At 40.8% G+C, this 20,767-nt stretch overlaps 1 protein-coding gene across 2 annotated transcripts in view; it reads right to left on the reverse strand.

Moving 5' to 3' along the window:
- Positions 1–465: 465 nt before the first annotated feature.
- The window catches only part of LOC134645535 (bromodomain adjacent to zinc finger domain protein 2B), a 49,171-nt gene continuing 28,869 nt past the window's right edge, over positions 466–20,767 (reverse strand). Inside the window, exons 3-38 of one of the 2 annotated variants that reach the window (XM_063499008.1) lie at positions 20,458–20,631; positions 20,155–20,286; positions 19,697–19,872; positions 19,343–19,540; positions 18,315–18,980; positions 17,541–17,602; positions 17,006–17,427; positions 16,523–16,813; positions 16,025–16,085; positions 14,950–15,058; positions 14,713–14,814; positions 14,187–14,397; positions 12,693–12,785; positions 12,548–12,609; positions 12,222–12,287; positions 11,396–11,461; positions 11,169–11,213; positions 11,034–11,060; positions 10,262–10,327; positions 9,206–9,346; positions 8,438–8,692; positions 7,506–7,729; positions 6,998–7,072; positions 6,647–6,881; positions 6,500–6,562; positions 5,731–5,875; positions 4,968–5,632; positions 4,500–4,785; positions 4,180–4,335; positions 3,851–4,005; positions 3,505–3,710; positions 3,172–3,304; positions 2,585–2,731; positions 2,138–2,415; positions 1,765–1,908; positions 466–1,627 (exon numbers count right to left, since the gene is read on the reverse strand). In XM_063499008.1, coding sequence (XP_063355078.1) covers positions 1,480–1,627; positions 1,765–1,908; positions 2,138–2,415; positions 2,585–2,731; positions 3,172–3,304; positions 3,505–3,710; positions 3,851–4,005; positions 4,180–4,335; positions 4,500–4,785; positions 4,968–5,632; positions 5,731–5,875; positions 6,500–6,562; positions 6,647–6,881; positions 6,998–7,072; positions 7,506–7,729; positions 8,438–8,692; positions 9,206–9,346; positions 10,262–10,327; positions 11,034–11,060; positions 11,169–11,213; positions 11,396–11,461; positions 12,222–12,287; positions 12,548–12,609; positions 12,693–12,785; positions 14,187–14,397; positions 14,713–14,814; positions 14,950–15,058; positions 16,025–16,085; positions 16,523–16,813; positions 17,006–17,427; positions 17,541–17,602; positions 18,315–18,980; positions 19,343–19,540; positions 19,697–19,872; positions 20,155–20,286; positions 20,458–20,631 — 6,485 coding nt within the window. In that variant the 3' untranslated portion in view covers positions 466–1,479. Of the gene's footprint in view, positions 1,628–1,764; positions 1,909–2,137; positions 2,416–2,584; positions 2,732–3,171; positions 3,308–3,504; positions 3,711–3,850; positions 4,006–4,179; positions 4,336–4,499; positions 4,786–4,967; positions 5,633–5,730; positions 5,876–6,499; positions 6,563–6,646; positions 6,882–6,997; positions 7,073–7,505; positions 7,730–8,437; positions 8,693–9,205; positions 9,347–10,261; positions 10,328–11,033; positions 11,061–11,168; positions 11,214–11,395; positions 11,462–12,221; positions 12,288–12,547; positions 12,610–12,692; positions 12,786–14,186; positions 14,398–14,712; positions 14,815–14,949; positions 15,059–16,024; positions 16,086–16,522; positions 16,814–17,005; positions 17,428–17,540; positions 17,603–18,314; positions 18,981–19,342; positions 19,541–19,696; positions 19,873–20,154; positions 20,287–20,457; positions 20,632–20,767 lie in introns of both variants that reach the window. The other variant, XM_063499007.1, reaches the window with a different exon arrangement.

Here is a 20,767-nt window from a genome sequence, read left to right on the forward strand (position 1 = left end):
TGTTCTTTCAATCAGGAAAGCGGTCAATACCCTCACAGCAGGGAAGCAACAGAGCTGAACAGCTGGAGGAGGGAAGGAAAGCAGCGAGGGAAAATGAAGTATTAAGCCATCTGTGATAGGAGAACTCATCAGTGAGGAGGATGCCAGCAGCAACAGCGCGCCAAACAAACGTACCAAGGAGGTCAAAAAGAGGAAAAGGAGAGGACAGCCTACCCAGCTCCCAGGCAAAGTTTGACAGCCCCATCTACTGTGCAAAAAAAGCCAAAACCTACAAAGATGACAAAAATGTGCTGGCAATATGCCGGTACAGATGTGTGTATTCAGTGCATGCATATGACTTTTTATTATAGCTGTAGCAAACTGATGTAAATAAACAATTAAAATATCATGAGATATTAATAAAAGAAAAATGTACCTAAGAAAAATATTAACAGCAGCAGCAGTGAGGGCTTAGTGTTGCTATTTTGAAAAACAGGTTTATTTAATCCATCCACACCAGTGTTCAAAAATAATATTCCTACAAAAGTCACTACTCATTTCACAATTTTCATAATAAAATGCAGTTACTTCAAGTCTTCTGACTTCAGCTGTTTTGAGATGCCTCCAGCGGTCCGTGACACTGACTCCCCGATGGATTAAAGCTCCAATGCAGGTTTCACGTCAGTCCACGGGATGTCTGACAAGGCTCTGTTTGAAGGAAACGCTTGGAGATGAAACACTATGCACCACATTTAAAAGGAGGAAAGCTCCTATTACAGCTCCTGCAAATGTTTCCTACGATATACTGTGCAGGACACATACAGTACACACACTGCATATAGAAAAAGAAAAACATCCTCCTCAGAGTCAGGCACTATAATTCTGAGGAGTGCTTTGAGTGGATATTCAGATTAAGTGCTACGACCATCCTTATGCAACGATATCATCTTCATCAAGACCGTGCAGTAAAAATACACTTAACATGTAATAACTATGACTTGAGTGAAAGAATTAACACTTCATGTGTCAGTGATCCCTCTTTGCATTACTCAGTGAACTCGCGAATGCATTTAGACAGAGGAACTGTTGGTACTGTTAGTAATGCTTTTCTCATTTATTCAACAGTTGATACATTTTAAGTCTCGTGCCTCTGCTTTGAAAAGATTGCAATGTAAAGTAGTTGAGAAAATAAATACACATACAGCACACACAGAGATATAACTTAGTACCGATGATAAAAAAGTAAAGTCCCTGCTCAATATTGTATTTCGCACAAACAACATTGAGCCGAACAGTCAGTGTGTTTCAATAAACAAAACAGTATTGCACTTGAAGATACAAATCCGTTAAGTGTTTTGCCTACACTTGCAGACAGACCACAGTCCTGTCCTTCAAACTGCACATTGATTTATTATAACCGTGTAGTCACTTGGGGTCAGAGGTGAAGAGAAGGCCTCCAACACCCGTGAGAAAGTTGGACATGTCCACTTTGGAATGTGTTCACTGCAAGAGTTCAGTCCATCGCTTGTCGAAGAATCTCCTCATCCTGTGGCCGGCTCGTCCGATTTCAGAGTCATCTTCGTTAAATCTCTCACAGTTATCGAAAACCAGGTTCACGTCAATGATGAACGTCTCCAAGTTTAAATACCTGTAACAATTAGAAATGCGTTTAATTTCAACTCATGAGCACTGTCCAAGTCATAAAATGTAAAATTAAGAATAAGATATGGTATGAAAACATCCTAAAAATCTTTAAAAAAAAAAACAAACTACAACAACACATACTGGTTACTGGTTAGCTTCTCCTTGATGGTGGAGAAGTCCATCGGTTTCTTGATGACTTTTCTGTATCCAGGAACAGCTCTGTGGTTGACTGGGGTGAGAAAAGGCCAGGCATCCTGATGGGCCTCCAGCTCAGCCAGCAGCACTCTGCAGGGAACAAAGAGCAGACACAGCTGAGCTTTTTGCATTGCAAATATATGACTTTTTAAACACACTTTCACTACAACGGTCTGATTTGTTTACCCTTTAGCGATTTAAAATGTGAATTCTATTTTAAAAATGTGTCACAGGAGCCTAATAATTTTAAACAATGACATAAGCTATATTAACAAGCTTCTAGGATCTAATTGCACAGTAAGTATATGCATGTGCGTACCGGCATATTCCCAGCTCATCTTTGTGGGTTTTGACTTTTTTTGCACAGTAGATGGGGCTGTCAAACTTGGCCTGGGAGCTGGGTGGGCTGTTGTCTGCTTTCCTCTTTTTGACCTCCTTGGTACCTTTCTTTGGCACGCTGTTCCTTCTGGCATCCTCCTCACTGATGAGCTCTCCTTCCACAGATGGCTTAATGCTTCGTTTTCCCTCGCCACTTTCCTTCCCTCCTCCAGCTGTTCGGCTCTGCTGCTTCCTACTATGAGGGTATTGACCGCTTTCCTGTATGAAAGAACACACAGAGGACTGTGGAGCCACATTAAACATCACACAGGTAGATAGATATGAACAGAGAGCTGAAAAATGAATAGCAAAAAAGTCCAGAACAACAACACACACACAAAATAGAATATTGGCTCTATGATCAATCCCCCAGGGGACGCCGATGTACCTTTGACTCACAAGCTGGACAAAACCAGTCCCCATCAGGCACTGTATTGATCTTGGGTTTATGGCAGTAAGTGTGGCAGCCTCTATCACAGCCATCACAGAGTAAGAGCAGCTCCTCATTATCTCCTTTTTGACAGAACTGGCAGTGCTGGAAACAACAGCAACAAACGGTGCAGGCAAATGAGCATCCCGCTTTAAAAATTGTAATAGATTACCCCAACTGGTTTAATTAAAGCTAAAACAGATTAGTGAGATACTGAAAAAGATTATAAAAAATAGTGATTTATTGTGAATGAGGTATATAACTGCTACCAAATCTTTCCTGCATTTAAACCTTCTCCAGAGCTTTAACCAGCTATCTGTGCCATCCTGCGTTGATATCCTTGACTGTTTTTAAGAAGGCTTGTATATTTTTAAATTAGTTTTCTTGAAACTGAATGAGAAGCTATGCAGCTTATAAGACTGGTATTCACAAGATGGTCACCTTTAGCATGGTGACTCTTATTATATGTGATCAAATAAGGTAAACAAATCTGTGATGAAGAGAGAGAGAGAGAGAGACGGGCAGTGAAATCAGGTGACACTAACCACTTTCATGATGGCTCGTTCCCAGGCAATGGATTTCTGCAGCTGCTGAATGCAGAGTGACAGCTGAGCTGAGCTGCGGACTTGACCGAGGGATTTGCGCCACAGTCTCATCCCAGGAGCCACCTCCTCCTCACTGCTTAAAAGGTCATGGAAAGTAAGACCACTTGTAAAATTAACTTAGAAACATGAGAACAAGTCAACTGTACAAAAAAAAAGTTGCAAGTTCTTCTTTCTGGTGTCCTGAATCTTGCATTGTTATTTTCTACTTCTAATACAAAGACAGGCAAGGTGGCCTGTGTCTGACAGGTGGTATTTTAAGATCTCGTAAAGTACCTTCGCTCAATGTTCCTCTCAAGTTCTGCCAGCCTGGTGACCGCTATGTCAAGGGGATTGTTGGGCCGCCGCGCCATAGAGCCAGGAACATCTTCTTGACTGGCGTCTCTCTCTCTTTTGTTTTCCTGAGCCAGGGAAGAGAAGGGCTTGTGCTCATGATAGACCAGATCCTTACTGTCAGACTGGGGCTCAGGGTGCATCCAACCCTGACAGAGACATCAGGGAAATATGGCCATCACAACACCTTATTTTAATCACACAGGTATATATTAAAGAAAATTGAAATGGCCTTTCCGAGCAAATAATTAGAATAAACACTGAGGTTTTCTCAAAGGCTCGTCACTACCTTGACCTGCAGGCTGGCGGAGATGACTTTCCTCTCCAGAGCTTCAACCTGTCGCAGCAGGCGAATGTCCACCTCCATGGCCTTCTCCTCAACACACCAGCTCTCCACTGCCTCCTTGCTTACCTCCTGCTTTTCCATCCCTGTCACACCAATAGCTGCCACCAAATATGTATTAAAACATTAAAGCAAACTGCTTTCTAAGGAACGCTTAAAAAAAAGAAATTCCATAGCCAAATGTGTCACATCACATTAAAAACTCAAATAACAATACTTTTAAAAATCATTAAACTCTGAATGTCTGCTGAATCTCGAAGGAAATGTGAACCCACCATCTTTGCTGTTCTCACAGAGCTTGGTCATATGCTCCATATGTTTTTGGATCTGTTTCTGCAAGGCCTTCTCTCTGATGCCCCGGCAATGGAGGGTCTTGACCAGACTGTGCAGGTTCTCCGTGTCAGACACACTCCACCAGCCATGCAGCATTTCTGGAAACACACACAAATTGGAGAAGTGACTGTGCTTTTCAATTTTAGCAAAATTTGTTTGTTCGACTGACAATCGCCACGGCATATTCTGTTGCTGTCTGGGCAATAGATATGTTCAGTCCAGCATATCTGATTTGTGCATACTGGCAGCGTGCCGTTCTTACCCTCTGGGATGGGCCGAGGATAAGGGTAGTCTTGAGTTTTGGCCCCCTCTATAGCAGCATATGAGGCACAAGTGGACTTGTCACTTGGGGACTCTGAGGTCTCGCTCTTGTTGATAGAGTTATTTTCCAGAAAAGAAGCCTCGTTTCCATGACCCTCTGCATGCTGCGAAGCTAGATCCACCATAGGGGGTAGAGGTGTGCCAGAGAAGGGCAGGCTGGGACTTGCCACTGAGCTAGACATGTCATGCTGTGTCAGTCTGCCTTCATGAATGCCAGACTTTACTTGCTGAGAATAAAAATGCATACACTCAGAATTATGATCAGATTACAGTTTTATTCCAATGCCACATGCATGGTCCAACAAAGGAAAAATTGTGATGAAATATGGAATACTTTTATCAGTGCTCTAAAAACACATGAACTGATCCTTCTATCTGAGATGGAGATGCATTATTGTTATCCACCAACCTGAAAGATAGGCAATTCTGTGTTACTGATCCCGGGAGTAGTGTTGTAGCTATCTGTAGCTGAGGGATTAGTGGAGAGGAAAGAGGGGGATTTGGTTCTGATGGGTTGTGGAGAAGAGGAGGAAACTGGTGGACTGGAACCAGAGGTCACTGAAGACTCGTCGCAAGGAGAGCGAGGAAAGAGGCTAAACCACTGGCTGCTTTTTTCAGTCAGTGTCTTGGACAGCTGGTCATAATGAAGGCTGGACTGAGGACTCTGGGTAACCCAGTGAATGCTTTTCAGCTGAGTAGCACTGAGCAGAAATGGCACCGCAGTGTCCAATTTATCCATCAGACCCTGCTGAGTAGGGACTACCTGTGAGGCAGGATACGAAGGATAAGAAGCAGTGGTGGGAACTTTAACAGAATGACTGTTCTGTGTATTGATGCCTGAATCTTGACCCATTTTGCCTACTTCTAGAAGTTTGCCGAGCTTAGATAAAGAGCCAGGTTTTTGAAGGAAGAGATTGTCTTTGTCCTGCTGGCTCTCTGGCATGGTTGTATCATTGTCTGTGCTGTGTGTGGAGCTGGAGATCACCGGCTTTGTCTGTTCCAACTGCTCCTCTTTTACTCTGATCACCTCAGTAGCCCACTGTCTTCTTCTCTCCTCCTCCTCCACTTCACAGCCTAAGTAACATGAAATGAAAATAATGTCAAAAATAAAGAAGAAATCAGTAAGGATTTTGATCCTAAACACTAAAGGAGACATCGGTTTTGTTTTGCACCTTCACTGCTCTCAGTGCCTTCAACAAAAATGCCACCGCACTGTGAAAGGACCCAGTAGCGCCGCTCGTATCTGTCCTGGCCAATCATCACAGAGCGCAGTAAGTGGGAGGAGTCAAACAGCTTCTGTCTAATTTGACTCTGTTGCTAGAGAGACACAAAGTTCAGGAAGTTATTAACCCACTCACACAGAGCCTGGGAGTGGTAACAGAGAGAAAAAACATTATGAAGGCCACATTTTACTACACTAAGCACACAAATTCCAATTGCATGTGTGAATTTCAACAGGACTCTTCTAATTTGTAACCACAAACCAAGTGTACAAGGAGACCCATGTTCTAATAGGAAACTAAAGGCTAATTTATGAAAATTGTTTTGTCGCTCAGTACTTATCTTACTAACAGAGTTTTGCTTATGTTGCTTATGAGTCATTGCTGTGTTAAGTTTGAATCACTGAACATGTTTGAAGTTCAGTGGTCGATGCTGTGCACTTCATGCTGGTTTGTTATAATAGATCCTCATATTACATCTTATTTCTGGCAAACAAATCAGTCAAAATATGAGAATAAAATGCATCATGTGACTGTTAAGTACTCAAAATATTAATCTGTAAATTGTAACCAATTATTTCCTGGGTTCACCTAGTAGCATTTCAATCACTCAGTGTAGTTAAATGCTACCTTGATGTGTGCATATCTTTTTATTATTATTTTTTTACCACTCCTGGGCTTTACGTTCATGAGTAATTCTTGAGATTGGGGTTTCATTTACCTTGTATGTTTTCTCAATCTGTTTCTCAAGTTCCTCGATGCTGGCAGAGCGTACACTGTCATCCTACATGAAAAAAAGCAGACAATTGCCATAATCAGCACAGATTTAGTCAGAGGCTCAAGTTAACAGCATTATGTTTCCACTGACCTCCTCTTCACATATGTCTGTTTTCTTTCCTCTTTTTCCACCTGCTTCTTCTTCCTCCTCCTCCTCGTCATCTCTTTGGTCTTCACTGTCATCGTCCTCATCTTCCTCTTCTTCACTGTCCCCTTCTTTCCTCTTGGATTTGTTTTGAACACTGGGGAGCACAAAGGCATGGTTGTTCTCTCCTGCCCAACTGTTGTCTTTCTTCCCCGTCTTCTTGGTGTGGATACTCCTCAGTCTTTCAAAAAAAAAAAAAAAAAACAACAACATAGGAAAAAAGTAAGTGCTGGTCACAAAATGTCCAAGTGCATGCACAAGAATCTTTGAACAACAGCCGAAATCATGTATACTTACTTCCGAAGCTTTCCCTCAACAACCCACTTATCCTTCCTCAGGTTGTTCATATAATCTATGTTTTTGTCGATCTCGCTGAAAAACATAAAAAAAAAATGTCGAAACCGACATTTCGGTGACCTTTTTGTGCAAGAGGATGAGGCATTTTCAATGCATTGCAGTGTGCACCAGATGTGCTTCAAAGTGTAGAGCTAATAAAAAATTGATGCCACGTAGTTTGATGCAACCTTGTGAAACTGTCAATCAGGCCACGATTTGTCATATTCCTTTTAATACTTCAGCTATTCCATTAAAACTGAAGACTCCATGAATAAAACAAGCCTGAATGTTCCACTCTCAGGCACAGAAAGAAAATTAACACACAACTATATAAGATGCAAACCCTTAAAGGAAGCATTTACTTCAGTGGTTATTAAGGTTACCATTTATGATTATTATTATTTTTTTTTAGGTGTGGTGAAATGAAAACACTGACATGATGAATATTAGTTGGAGGCAGGGCACTCACCTGATCACAGCCTTACTGCAGCAAAGCTCATTTACCAGGAATGCTAAAACAGAGGCCTTCTGTGATGGACTGTGGGCTTGGAAAGGCTTAGTCCTGAGGCTAAAAGCCAGTATGGCCACCTCTTTCTGTTCAGAGTGACCCTCCATGTAGATCTGCAGAATCTCAGACACATTGTCCCGGTTGATCTCCACATTAGTCAAGTGGTCCCCCAAGATGGTTTTGCTCTTAAAAAAAAAACAAAAAAACAAAACAAAATAGTAAGCTTACATGAGACTTCCTTTTTATGTTCTGTAGCCTTACACAAAAAAGTCACAATATTGTAGGTGTCTGATAGAGAACAGTCCTTTCAAGCAATTATCTCTTCCTGATGTTAAGTGCTTAAGTGTCTCACAGGATGTGTCACATCTGGGATGTGCAGATTATTAAGACACACTCTGTATATCTCTCTTGGCATGCACACAACAGCTTCTTAGGAGAACATTTAAGTACAGTCAATCAAAGAAATGTTTATATCCAACTACACAATAATGTGGAATGGTCTGGGGAGGAATTAAAAATGTGATTTAAAACTAAAATGGGGCATAAGTACAATAATTAACCACCTAAAGACTTTAGATCTCTGAAGTTAGCTGAAGTTAAAAACACATATGGAGCAAACAGCTTGGGTCTTGTTTACAAGGTAAGCCGCTGCCAACATTTCCTTATACATTTATACGTGTCTACTGTCACTGCTGTCAATTCTTTAGTTATTACAGCTCACTCAGCATTGTAATAACCAAATCAGTGAGAATGCAATATTTAAAAATCAGAAACACCACATTTTAAAGGGACAAAGTAGCATGTCTGTGCTGTATGTCTGTGTGTGTTATTTACACCACAGGAAGCGTTTACACTTCCAAAAATCCAAACTGCAATCACAACAACAGATTCACCTTGTGACCTGCAGGTACCCCAGGATCACACACAGCTGCAGAGAGCATGGTCACCAGCAGGTCCTGCACCTTTTCCATATTTTCCCCAATGTTCAGTAACCCTTCTTGAAGGTCACCTATAGTGAGCGGGTCTGAATTTAAATCCAGTCCCAGCACCTTTCCAAAGCTGTGCAGAAACTGCAAAACCATCAGGCAGTTAGAGAAGGTGCTTCCTGCTAATACCAGACCAGGGATACGGGACAACTCTGGAAGAGGCTGTAAAGAAATGCAAATAAAAATTTAAAGTATGATAAAACCTACACAGAAATTATACACAAAACTATACAACTATAATAGTTACTGGATTGCAGTTTATAAAACATTATTGCAAACTGTTCTTATTTTGAAATTAAAAATGGGGTGCATGTTCCAAGACATTTCAGTGAAGGACTAGTTTGAACACTTGGTCAGTGTTATAACACGAGGAGCCACACGGTGGCACTGTTTTAACCCTTTTCATGAATTCCAGATGCTTTAAATTATCTTAAACATCTGTTTTGTTACAGATTGTGAAACAATTATACCATAAATCACCAAAAGCAGTTCTAATCTTTAAGGATGTGCACAGCTCCAATAATGATTATACTGGTTGATAACTATATCAAAATAATCACTGGACTGGTGGGAAATCTGATCTTTCAGACAGATGGACACTATTCAAGACGGATATATGAACTCTTATTTCTATTTGCCAACATCTCAGCCAACATTAACACAGAGTGTATATACCTTATGATCCACTAAACACATGTCCTCATTTGGCTTCTTCAGCTCCTTTGCTTTTTCCAGTTCTAGTCTTCTGAGCTCCAGTTTCCTCTCCTTGTTCAACTGTTTCTCATCTTTCTTTTCTTTTTTCAGACGTTCCTTCTCCTAAAGGAAAGTTAAATCCTTACAAACAATATACTTATATTTACACTGATTTACAAAGTGAAGAACAAAAAATAAAATAAAAAAGAAATGCTTTTAGGATCACCATGTGCTTTCTTGTACTGTATTACTGAATGAATGAATTTGTAAGTTTATTTTCACGTCTGGTCATTTACATGGCCAGTTCCTCATGAAATTATTCAGTCATAAACAGACCGCACATGATGTTCTACGAGATGCTCAAGAAAACAACAAGCACAAACACAATACACAAATCCATCTTACAATCCAACAAACACATGAGTCTAAGAATGAAATTTATTTTATTCTTCACCTCTTATATTCAGTCACACCTCATGTTATGTGCACATAGAGGTACCACAACACCATATTCAACAGATTTCCTCAACCCATCTTTGTGTGCAGTTAGTTTAACACAGCATTTACACTTCTCCACATCCTTCTTCTTAAGAACATGTCTATTCTGACAGGAGTGGTCTCTTCCAGGATGATAACACTCTCAGCCATAAGTCAAAAAGGGGTTACTAAATAATTTAACCATGATGTAGACCACATGGTAAGGCCTTCAACAGATCTCAAAATAACGGGACACCTGTGAGAGATTGTGCACTATTATTTGAAACGATCAGAAGAAACTGGAAATAAAGGATTTTTTTTTGATTTCTCTAAAAGAAGAACAGATTTTGGGAATCAGTTGCAAAACTAACTTTTGTTTTAAAGCCCTTCTGGCGTTATGTGATACCCCAACACGTTATGTTGGTTTTTCCTTTAATTTGTCACCCCTGTACATATGGTACTATGTCCCATCATAGCAGACTGCTGAACTTTCCTTGTTTCACTCATCCTTCCTTCAGCAAGTCTGCAAAAACAAGCTGTGATACATCAGCAGTTACTCACCTCCGCCTTCTTGCGGGCCTCGACAGCCTTCATGAGTATCATGTGCTGCCTGCGTCTTTCCCTCTCCTGGTAGAACACAGACGCGCAGATTATATCATTTTCAAAGAAAGACATTTGTTCACAGATGTCATTCCTCATGACATGCAGAAAGACATCACAGTCGGCGCGTGTTGCACATTGTACATTGTATGGAACGGTTAAACAAAATGGGACACGGCGATAAACAAAAAGCAAATGAGGGCAGTGATGCATACACAAAGCATAAGCTCAGTGTTAGACACAGCCATTACAAAATTAATCTGAGCGTGTTGGCGAGAAGCAGGCTGAGAGTTTTAACCGCAAGCAGCAGATATTGTTTTGCAGCGACGAGCAAAATAATGAATGCATCTTCACTAAACTGATGAACCACATCATATTAAAGTACCAAGACATCATGGAGATTATATATTATTATTGCTGCATATCTATACAAACATATACGCATAAAAAGGACGAACGCAGACACATGACATAGTTTCAAAACAAACAGTGCAATAGAAATATTTATTAGAGTGCGTTGCATTCATTCGTGATCATTCTGGGCAGATAATGGATGTGTGCATCTGAGAGATCAATAGTGCAGACATAAGCGGTGCACTGTACTGGAAAAGCCATGCAGACGGATGTTGTTTGACTACAGCAAAAACTAGGAGTTAACCATTGTTGCGATGGCAGCCATATAACACAACACATTCACAATACGTTGTCAAAACACACAGAAGCATACTCATACCATATCTAGTCTATGTCTCTCCAACTCCTGGCAGAAAGAGTTGTCAAAATATTAAGAAACAGAAAAATTACACATTACAAAAAAATTAAAACTAATATAAGAAATTTCCAACGCATGTGACTTAGGCAACAATACCTGGTGCTTCAGTATGACGGCTTGTAGTCTTCGCATCTCCCTCTCCTTTACAAACAACATTAGTTCAAGTGGAAAGGAAACATAACACACATGTAATCATGTGTTCATTTATACATGCGTGTGGAATGCAGTGCTTTTTAAACTACAAGGCAAAGACCAAAAACATTACGTAACTAGCAACAGACGATCAAATGAAAACAAAGGTTAGCTCATTAACCTCATCTCACCTTGTTACGTTTCTCAGCTTCCAGTATCCTGGCACTCGCCGCCGCTTCCCTTTTTTTTCTTTTTTCCTGCAAGCGCAAAACAGACCCGGTGCACTCATTCAAGCACAAACAAACAATTGTATTAACTGAAGCAAACCTCTGAGATATCTATCAAATGCTTTTGACTAATATATTGACTAATTTTCAACGAAGTCATCACACAGAGAAAACTTTAAAACTGAGTGATTTCCTTGTTACATCCAAGATTGGTGTTTGCAAGATTGCTGTTTGTCAGTCTACTTAAAGCCAGCGGCTCCCTGATAATATCAAATCTAACAGACTGAAATCTTGAGCAATGAGATAATTATTTCCTCCCATTAAGACTGAAAGACAAAATGGCAGTGGTTATTATTAAACACCAGCAGGCAGTGAGAATAAATTAAGCAAAATTTCTATCAGTAATTATAGCCCCAATGAAATCCTGTTAAGAGCCACTTGCCAAGCGTGTCAACTGAAATTTGATTTATGAAGGCTAAAATATTCACAGCTTCTATTAGTGAGGGAATGCAAAGTAGGTATTTCACCTAGCCACGGTAAACTCTGGTCCACCTCTTTCTTAATGAAATACTGTATTTTGCATTAAGCTCCAGCATGGTCTGAGGAGATTTTCATATTCAATGGCACTTTTTGCAAAAAACCAATTAAGCATTAGTCACATGTACTGACTAAAAGTAGGAGCACATAATTTAGGAATAGCCTTTGGTTGCTTTTTTTTCTTCCTATAAATCCTATCAACAGCAGAGAGGAAGTGTTTAAGAATGTTTCTGCAATAACTTTCAGGACAAACCTCAAGAATTTGCTGTGCACGGAGTTCTTTCTCCATACGAATTTGCTGAATGCGCTTGATCTTCTCCTGGTAAAAGGATGAGGGCGAGATCAAATGAATTAACTATTAAGTCATGCATGTTATAGAGCGGTGGAGGGGAGCACGGTGTGGGGGTGAAGACGTACAGTGGCTCTATGCAGATGAGAAAGGTGCAGCATTGTGGAGAACAGCAACTTTCTTGTACGGTTTCAAAGCTATTCAAGTGTGCTTAAAACCTTTTCACCTTGGAGTGTGTAAAGAGCAGAGTGGCTCAAGCTCTGCGTGGAAAATTAAACATAAATCCTTACTTGCTGTTTAAGAATCTTCAGCTGTTCCCTCTTTTTCCTCCTCTCCTCAGCAGCCATTATTGCTGAAAAACACACGAAAATCTGGTCTGCACAAAGCACGTTATCTAGTGTTACAAATGAGTCTGATTTGACAACAGAAGTTTACCTTGTTGTTTCTTTGCCTCCTTTGCAGCTTGCGCTATAGCCTGTTTCTCTAGTTTTCTCATCATTTTGATCTGAGCTGCCTGTCGTGCTATTTCTGCAACATGATGAAATATAAAATATGAAGCATGAAATCACACATGCCGTAAGGTCCTCAAAATATTAGAAAAACCTGACCCACACATACCTGCCAAATCACTCTAAACAACCTACAGAGACAGTGCCTGTTTTTTTGTGACAAGCTAACTGGAGAATTTAAACACTGCCATAAATGCAAACAACAGAGTAGGCTGATTTTAAAGGTGTAATCACAACTGGAAGTTTAGGTCGGAGACTAAGAGTCAAAGCCATTTGTGGCTGTCCAATAAGACGACAAATCTTGTTGGCAGCAAATCAAACAGCAAAACACTCGATATGTTTTTAAGCATTAAGTAGGAACAGTTAACAGGTTTATAAAGGCATATAAATACTGACAAAGCCTACTCTTTTCAAACAAAATTTTTGATGTGAAGCCTGCCTCGATCACAAGATTTTCAAGCATTTTTAAAGACCTGAATTTTTAATCTGTCAAATATAAGACAAATGGTCCAAAAAGATGAACAAATTGAGGAAATGCAGGACTGTTGCCATCCATCCCAGGCATGAGAGCCTTGCGAAGATCACACCAAGATCAAAACACGCAATCCCTGAAAGCAGTAAAAAGTAAAAAGCAGTCGAAGGGTAACAGACAATACCAGCAGAAAACCACAAATGAAACCACTGGACACCAATAAAAACAGCAGTGCAAAAAGCTTAACTGGATGCTTCACATTTCTTTGTGTACATTCTGTGTAGAAAAGGCACAACTGAGACAAAAATGTGTTTTTGGACAAAAAAATATTGCACATTCCCATGTTTGGAGGACAAAATGCCATTGTACACTCCCAAATGTGAAACATGGTGAAGGGAGCAATGTAGTTTGAAAGCTGTTCTGCTACCTCAACTGGAAAAAGGAAGATCAAGGCACTTAGGTAAATCAACCAGAGACTGAATGGAAAAGAACCATGTCAGAGTCCTGATCTCAACCCAACTGAGAGGTTGTGACATGAACTGATCAATCAGAAAATGCTGATGAACTCTAACAGTTCTGCAGGCAGGAATGGTCCAAACTTCATCCTCACTGTTCTGGAACTAAGCTATAAGAAAACGTGATGGGGGCCTTTGCACCTAAAGGACATTTTCCAAATTAAGACGTTCAAAGTTTACCCACTTCTTCCAGCTTGCACTGACTTTAAAACAACTTCTAATGCTGATAGTTATTATCAGTAACATGGAAAGCTGCATGAAAACTGATAATTTAGTTAGACTGTTTAACTATAATTTTAACTCTGAAGTTAATTAAAATTACTGTGAAGAAATTTCTGATAAGAATTCTGGGTTCCCAAAAGGTTAACAATGATTTCTGAGTCTCCTGGCAGTCTAACAGGTGCCATGGAAACATTTTTCCATGTTAACTGACCTTGAGCTTCCAGCTTACGAAGTAACTTGGCATCAGAGACATCTTGGAAGTTATTTTCACCACCATTTAGAGGATAAGGTTTCCACTGTATAGCCCCAGTGCTATCACCTGTCGGCTGGTGCTCAGACTTTGTGCGCCGGCTGCGCCTCCCATCCATCGCTATGATGCTGGGAGCAATCTCATCCTCAGCCAGTAGGAACCACTGTAAACCCTGGGTAATTTGAAGTAGATACAAGCAGAAGGATAAAAATGGCTAGCTTAGCGCTATAAAATCCATATACAGGGTCATTTTGATTTTAGTCCATTTCTATAACCTTCCAAAGATGCTGCGTTTAAAAATGTGACTTTCACATAAATTTATTTGTAATTTTCTGATTAGCTGAAATGTTCTGCAAAATCAGGACTGAGAGGCTAAAATGAACAAAAGCTACTAACTGTACACCAAAGATTGCACATATAATAATCACTGTTGTCACTGTGAGCTCACGTCTGTATGAAACGAACATGAAAAGGTAGAAGCCTTTACCTCAGGCCCTTCTCTGGCTTCATAGAAATCCCCAACTTTAATTTTTGTACTAAAGCTGAAGTTGTCTCGAGAGATTTCAGTTATTCCATTCCTGATTAAGTACTGCAGACAAAAGAATAACACACACTAATTAATCCATAGGTAGGAACCACCAAACATTACATAATCCTTCAACAGTCTGATTAGTACATGCAATCATTAAAAGCTCTAAATCCACTTCTCAGAAAATACCACTACCTTCACTACATCAGGATACTGACGGAGCTTTTTCCCACACGGTGCAAAGTAAGCCACCTCGCCTTGGAGACGTCCCGCTACGGTTCTGATGCGTGTCTCTCTCTGCCACCTGAATGGAAAAAACAAAACAAAAAGACAAGTAAAACATAGTTAACATAAAATTGATGCTCACAGTGTAGTCTGTGGCCTTGTTGTTCACCAGAGTGTAAATAAATGGTCACTGGCTAGCCCAGCAGTTCCCATGAGCTCCACTGGACTACAGCTTACAGAAAACACATGTAGGATCGTATCCCAGACAGCAAAACTAGGCTGAAATATAGCTTTGCGGCCTCTGCTTCCTGTGAACCTGGTAATGAAAAACATCCCTACAAGATGAAAGGCTGTCCTCGTTCAAGCCTGCAGAATTTGTGGGCAGGGAGCTGCTAATGTTGCATGTCTTTTTTTTTTGAGGCTGGATGCAATTAAACCCCAACTGCTGTCCAGCTGACAGGCCTCATTTAATTTCCATCCCACTATGATGTATTACTCACAAAGTCCCCAAAGGAGAGAAGGTATATTTTTGTGGTCTGCTTCTATTTGGACATTGATGAAGATGTCACTGCATTCAAATCTGGAAGGGTTTCTTTGAGTACCAGCTGCAGTCTTTACCCCACGATTACCACTTTAATCTCCAGGGTGTCTTGTTTACACAAGTCAGCAAAATCTTAAAAGCGAATTAGACAAACAACATGGTAAAGGAGAGAATGATTTGTTAAAAGAATAAATACGTCATATTAATTTAGGTTTAACTGAAAACTCTAATATTTAACCGATGTGGCAGACCTGCAAATATAACTGCACTGTCTGTTGGTGCCCATACTGTGCGTTTTAAGCTTCTCCACCAAGAAAAAGTTAGCTGCAGCTGATGTGCGAAAGGTCACTTTTCAGCCATCAGTGAGCTGACATTTTACTTTAACACCTACAGCCTAAACACCAACACTACAGCAAATATGACAGTGAGAACAAATTGGGCATGGTCAGAATATCAAACCTTTATCTGGCTCTTTTGATACAAAGTGCAGGCTCAATCTCTCACCCAAACTCAAGAGGCAATCGCAGAACTCTCTCATCTGTAACCCTCCTCCTCCTCCCCGATCCTAGAAAACAGGAGAAATGACTCAGCGCTTTTCTCGCCTTCTGAGGGACCTGAGCAGACCTGCAAACCCGCCATCCGTTAAAATATAAATCCTGCTTCAAGGAGACATATTTGGTGCCTGTTGTGGCTAACGGTTTTCAGTATTAAACTACAGTCCGCATGTGGGTATCGATACGTAACACCACGCAAAACAGCATTTTAATGTTTTGTAGGAGGGTGCAAACCTTACAGATGCCCCAGTGGTTCAGCAGTACAAGTAGCATATGCAGTATTGAGTAAAATATGCTAATAATACTTTTACTTTACAAGTTTGTTGACAAGATCGTTAATTATATTTTACTTCAAAATGCGTCATCTCCTCTCACTGAAGCCTGAATTGTAGCTGAGTTTCATATCAAATTGATATTTCATCTGGATTATGGATTTATCATTTATTACCTGGCTGCGAAGCAAATGTGAAGGGTGGTGATGGTGCACTTTGTTTGCCCATTGCTCCGGTGCTGGTGGTGGGGCTGAAAAAACTACTATGTAGACTTGGAGGTTTGGTAATCTGGATGTTGAGCAGGGAGGGGGTGGCTGAGAGGCTCGAGGAGGACTTTTGAGTAGACAATGAGGTTTGAGCTAGTTTCAGAGGACTTCTTTCTGCATCACTATCTGCTTCTGTCTCAACGGACTCCTTGACATCATCCTCAAAGGCATCAGAGTCGCTCCCAAGGATGCTCTCTGACTCTGTGGGGGATTCCAGTGTGCCACATACAGAGAGAGATAAATTATTTCCTAATTAACAGTCCACACACATTCAAACCACACTGAGCACAGCTAATTTCCAGGACCTACCTCATATTTCACAGCTTCTATCAGCAATAAAGTATGATCATGTTATTCTTTATTTAATTAAAAGACAGGTCTAATTAATCTAACCTGAAAAACTGCTCCCAGAATCTTCATCCTCATCATCATCGTAATCGTCCCCTAAAGAGTCGTTCGAGTTTTTGCTGCTGTGGATATCAGGCTCACTGCCTCTGACCAAATCTACAGGCAGACAGGATGTGTTGGTTCTGGTGAGGCTCTTTCCCGAATGCACAGTCTTGGTAGTTTTCCTTGATCTGGGTTCCGATGAAGCAGAAGTCTTAAGTGGGGAGGCGGAGCTGTCCAACATTTCCTTGGTGCCAGTGCTCAAGTTGATAGGCATGGAGCAGGGAGGACTGGTGGCTGCTAAGAGTGGCTTGCTGTTGGGGGTGCTGCTCTGGATGCGGGGCTTAGTGATGAGGGCCAGAGGGGCATCCTGAACTGCACCGTTGATCGCTCCGTTAGGATAAAGGTTCAGGAACATGTTGCTACTGCTGATGTGGAGAGAAAACAGCTCACTGATACGACTATAATTCAGGTGGTGTCAGCAACAGTGAAGTGGACGCTTAATTGTGATTTTCTGTTTTTGTTTTCTTTTTGTTTTTACCAGCTTTGGCTCTTTGGTCGCTGAGAGAAAACTTGCTTCACAGAATCCGTGGAATTGAGGGGCTTTATAAAAAAATAAATAAAAAGGAACACACAAAAAAGGAGGAAATAATTACACCAACTGTCACTCACATTACACTGCTGTGGGCTGTAAATTAAGGAATTTAAGGTGTAATAAGTGACAGTAACAATGAAGAGATGGCTCGAGCCTGTCAGAAACAATGAAGAAACCCAGGCGGCTATGGGAAAAATATTTTCAAATTGTTTGGCTTACAGCCATCATGAGACATTAGCTGTCATCTTCTATTTGTTGCCATTGTCAAAATCTGGCAATCAAAAGCATGCATTTAATGTACAGCCATCATCCGAATTAAAACCCCTCTTGTTACAGATTGCTACATTTCCCTCCTTCTTAGGATAGTGACAATAACAGAGTCCTGCAAAAGAGGCCAATTTCTCTCTTTTGATAATAAACAGCCCAAAGCATAACAGAGCTAATTGCTTGTCAGTTTTGTGAAGTATTCCCACAAGAGCTAAACACACTGTCACTTCTAGTGATGTAGTGGTCAGATGCTCACCAAGTATGATAAAAGCCCAGATAAAGGCGCGTGAGCATTTATTCTCTGTTGTGAAAGAACAAAATCATTTCATGACAGAAACCATGATGGCTGATAAACAAATAAAAACAGGATTATGTGTGCATGGATGCGGAGGAGGAAACGCTTTAGGCTTCGTTGCTGTCATTTATTTCAAGTGCTTCGATACTGTAACTCACCTGTTTCAATTTAGAAGTGTGTAAGAGTAACACGCTTTGATCTGGGAAGTTTCCACTGCTGTCCTTCATGTTATTGATGGGATGTCTGTGTTTGCTAGAGGGCATCAAAAATTTGGGCATATGGGACTCTCCTTTTGAGGCCAGCAGTGTTTGTGGTTTGGGTAAAGACGATGGGAAAGGGGGTTTGGGCGAACAAAGACGTTTCAGTGGGGAACACTGAGGGAGGGACTTTTTAGTGGAGCAGAGGGCAAGAGGTTTAGGAGAAGAGGAGACAGAAGCATGCTTTGGTGAGGATGAAGGATGGAAGCGCTTTGCTGATGTTAAAGCGGCCAAATGCTTTGATGAGTTGGAGAAGGAGATGGGGCTGGGAGAAGATCTAAAAGGCAGAGGACAAGCCTCTCTCTGGGATTGTGGTAAGGGACTGTTGCTAACTGCCAGTCCTGTGGCCTGTATGACACTGGTGTGCTGCTGGCATTCCTCTTCTGAAGTCCTGGGCCTCTGGAGAAACAGTGCTGCAGACCGAAGCAGGCCAGCAGGACTGGAATAAGACTGGGGGTGATAAAAGGAAGTCAAACGAACACTGTTACAATGTCCGTCTTGAGTTGAGCTGCCATCAACAGTGCAAGGTCTCTTCTTTTTACTCTGGGGAGTGTTGTGTGTCAGCCGCTGAGTAGGAGGATGAGGCAAACAGAGAAGACAGAATGTCATTTCAGCTCCTACTGAGAGAGCCTCATGGTGGCAGCTCTGTCAGCTAGCACAAAGCCCAGTTTGACACCCACCAAAGAGGCTGCTATTGACAAACCAACTACCATCTAATCAACAGAGAGCATTTTTTATTTTTCAAATACAAATTAACCTTTATTTGTTCTTACCCTAGAAAGAAACTGAATCAAGCTTTTTCACATTAATCTACTATTAGACTAAAAGGAAAATATTTTGAGAATGTTTTCAGCAAAAACTGATCTTAACGCATTTTCAGAGCTTAGCTAAACACACTGTTTACAGAGCAGTTCAAGAGACACACTTACTTTGACTTTCCGCTTAACTGGACTCTGTTTTTCATAATCGGATTCTTCACTGTCGCTGCTCTGATCATCATCATCATCTTCCTCTTCCATATCGTCAGGGTCGCTGCTGCTTTCCTCAACATCGCTGGAGCTTTCTGATTGAGACTCTGATTGGCTGCCACTCATGCTCGATGTCTCTAGTGGTCTTTTGTTGGGTTTCTTAATGGTAATAATACAAAGTCAACATTTTTTTCATTAGGTTATAGAGGAGGGACTAAGCAATAAACTTTCAATAGATGAAAACACTAAAGTGAGTTTGCATGGAGTGGAATACACCGCTATCAAAGGCTCTTAAGTGTTTGACCAAATATTAACCTTTTGGTTTGCTTTCTCAACGGCTTTCTGATGTAGCTGGCCCGGCTCATGACTGTTGGCTTGAGGTGTCTCCTTCTTTCCCTTTGCTAGTAATGAACTAGTGTTCATAGCAGGAGCGTTCCCAGCAGGAGAGGAAGCACTCCTGCCATTCACTGTTCCATTAACACCTAAAGAAACTGGCATTGCACATTTATTTTAGTGGACACTTATGAGAACAAGTAATATGACTCATATTACTATCAACATGTTAAGAGGACAATTAAAAGGAACAAGAAAAGTATATGAGGTTAACGACCACACAGTAATTGCACTTAACAAGGCAAGTTTTATATTAAAAGCAGTATGTAATTTTGTGCATACGCTTTCCTTGTTAATCACTTTTAATTTACACGTCCTTTTTATTGCCTAATAGGGCACAAAAGTAAGACTAGGGAATAATTTCTCAAGAGATCTTTTACCTGAAGGCCGTGACTGTAAATCAACAGGATCGTGGCTCTTGAAGGTTGATAAAACGAAGGGATGCAGACCTAAAAAAGGGGGGAAGAAGGCTGCAGCTGCTCTGGTTTGTGTCTCAGATGTCCGCCACCAATCTGAATGCGAGAGCAAGACATTGTACAGTTAGGCATTAATAATCTGTTAGTGAACTAGTGGAGAACTGCATTTAACTTAATAACAGCCCTATTTCACAGTATTCACTAGACTCACATCCATTATCAAAATGAGAAAAATATGAAATATATAAGTATCTTAAGCATCATAACCTGGAAAAGTACCAAGCTGTGATGGAGCAGCCAAGGCAGACAAACCGAGACATCCTAGGCCTCCAAACTCAGAGCAGCTTGAACTTGATGCGTTGAGCGAGTTGGCTAAATTCAAACCATTGGGGCTGACAGACATATTTAAACATTCATCCTCCATTATTCGCAGCGAATGACCTGGAGAGCAAAGGACACAGTTATAAGAGTCACTGAATCTACTGATCACCATCCAGCTTCCTATCAAATCTTTACACGCCTACATGTTGATACAATATATTCCCAATACAGCGACTATATTGTTAAATAAAGAATG

This window comes from Pelmatolapia mariae, linkage group LG16_19 (genome assembly GCF_036321145.2).
Source record: "Pelmatolapia mariae isolate MD_Pm_ZW linkage group LG16_19, Pm_UMD_F_2, whole genome shotgun sequence".
Lineage (NCBI taxonomy): Eukaryota > Metazoa > Chordata > Actinopteri > Cichliformes > Cichlidae > Pelmatolapia > Pelmatolapia mariae.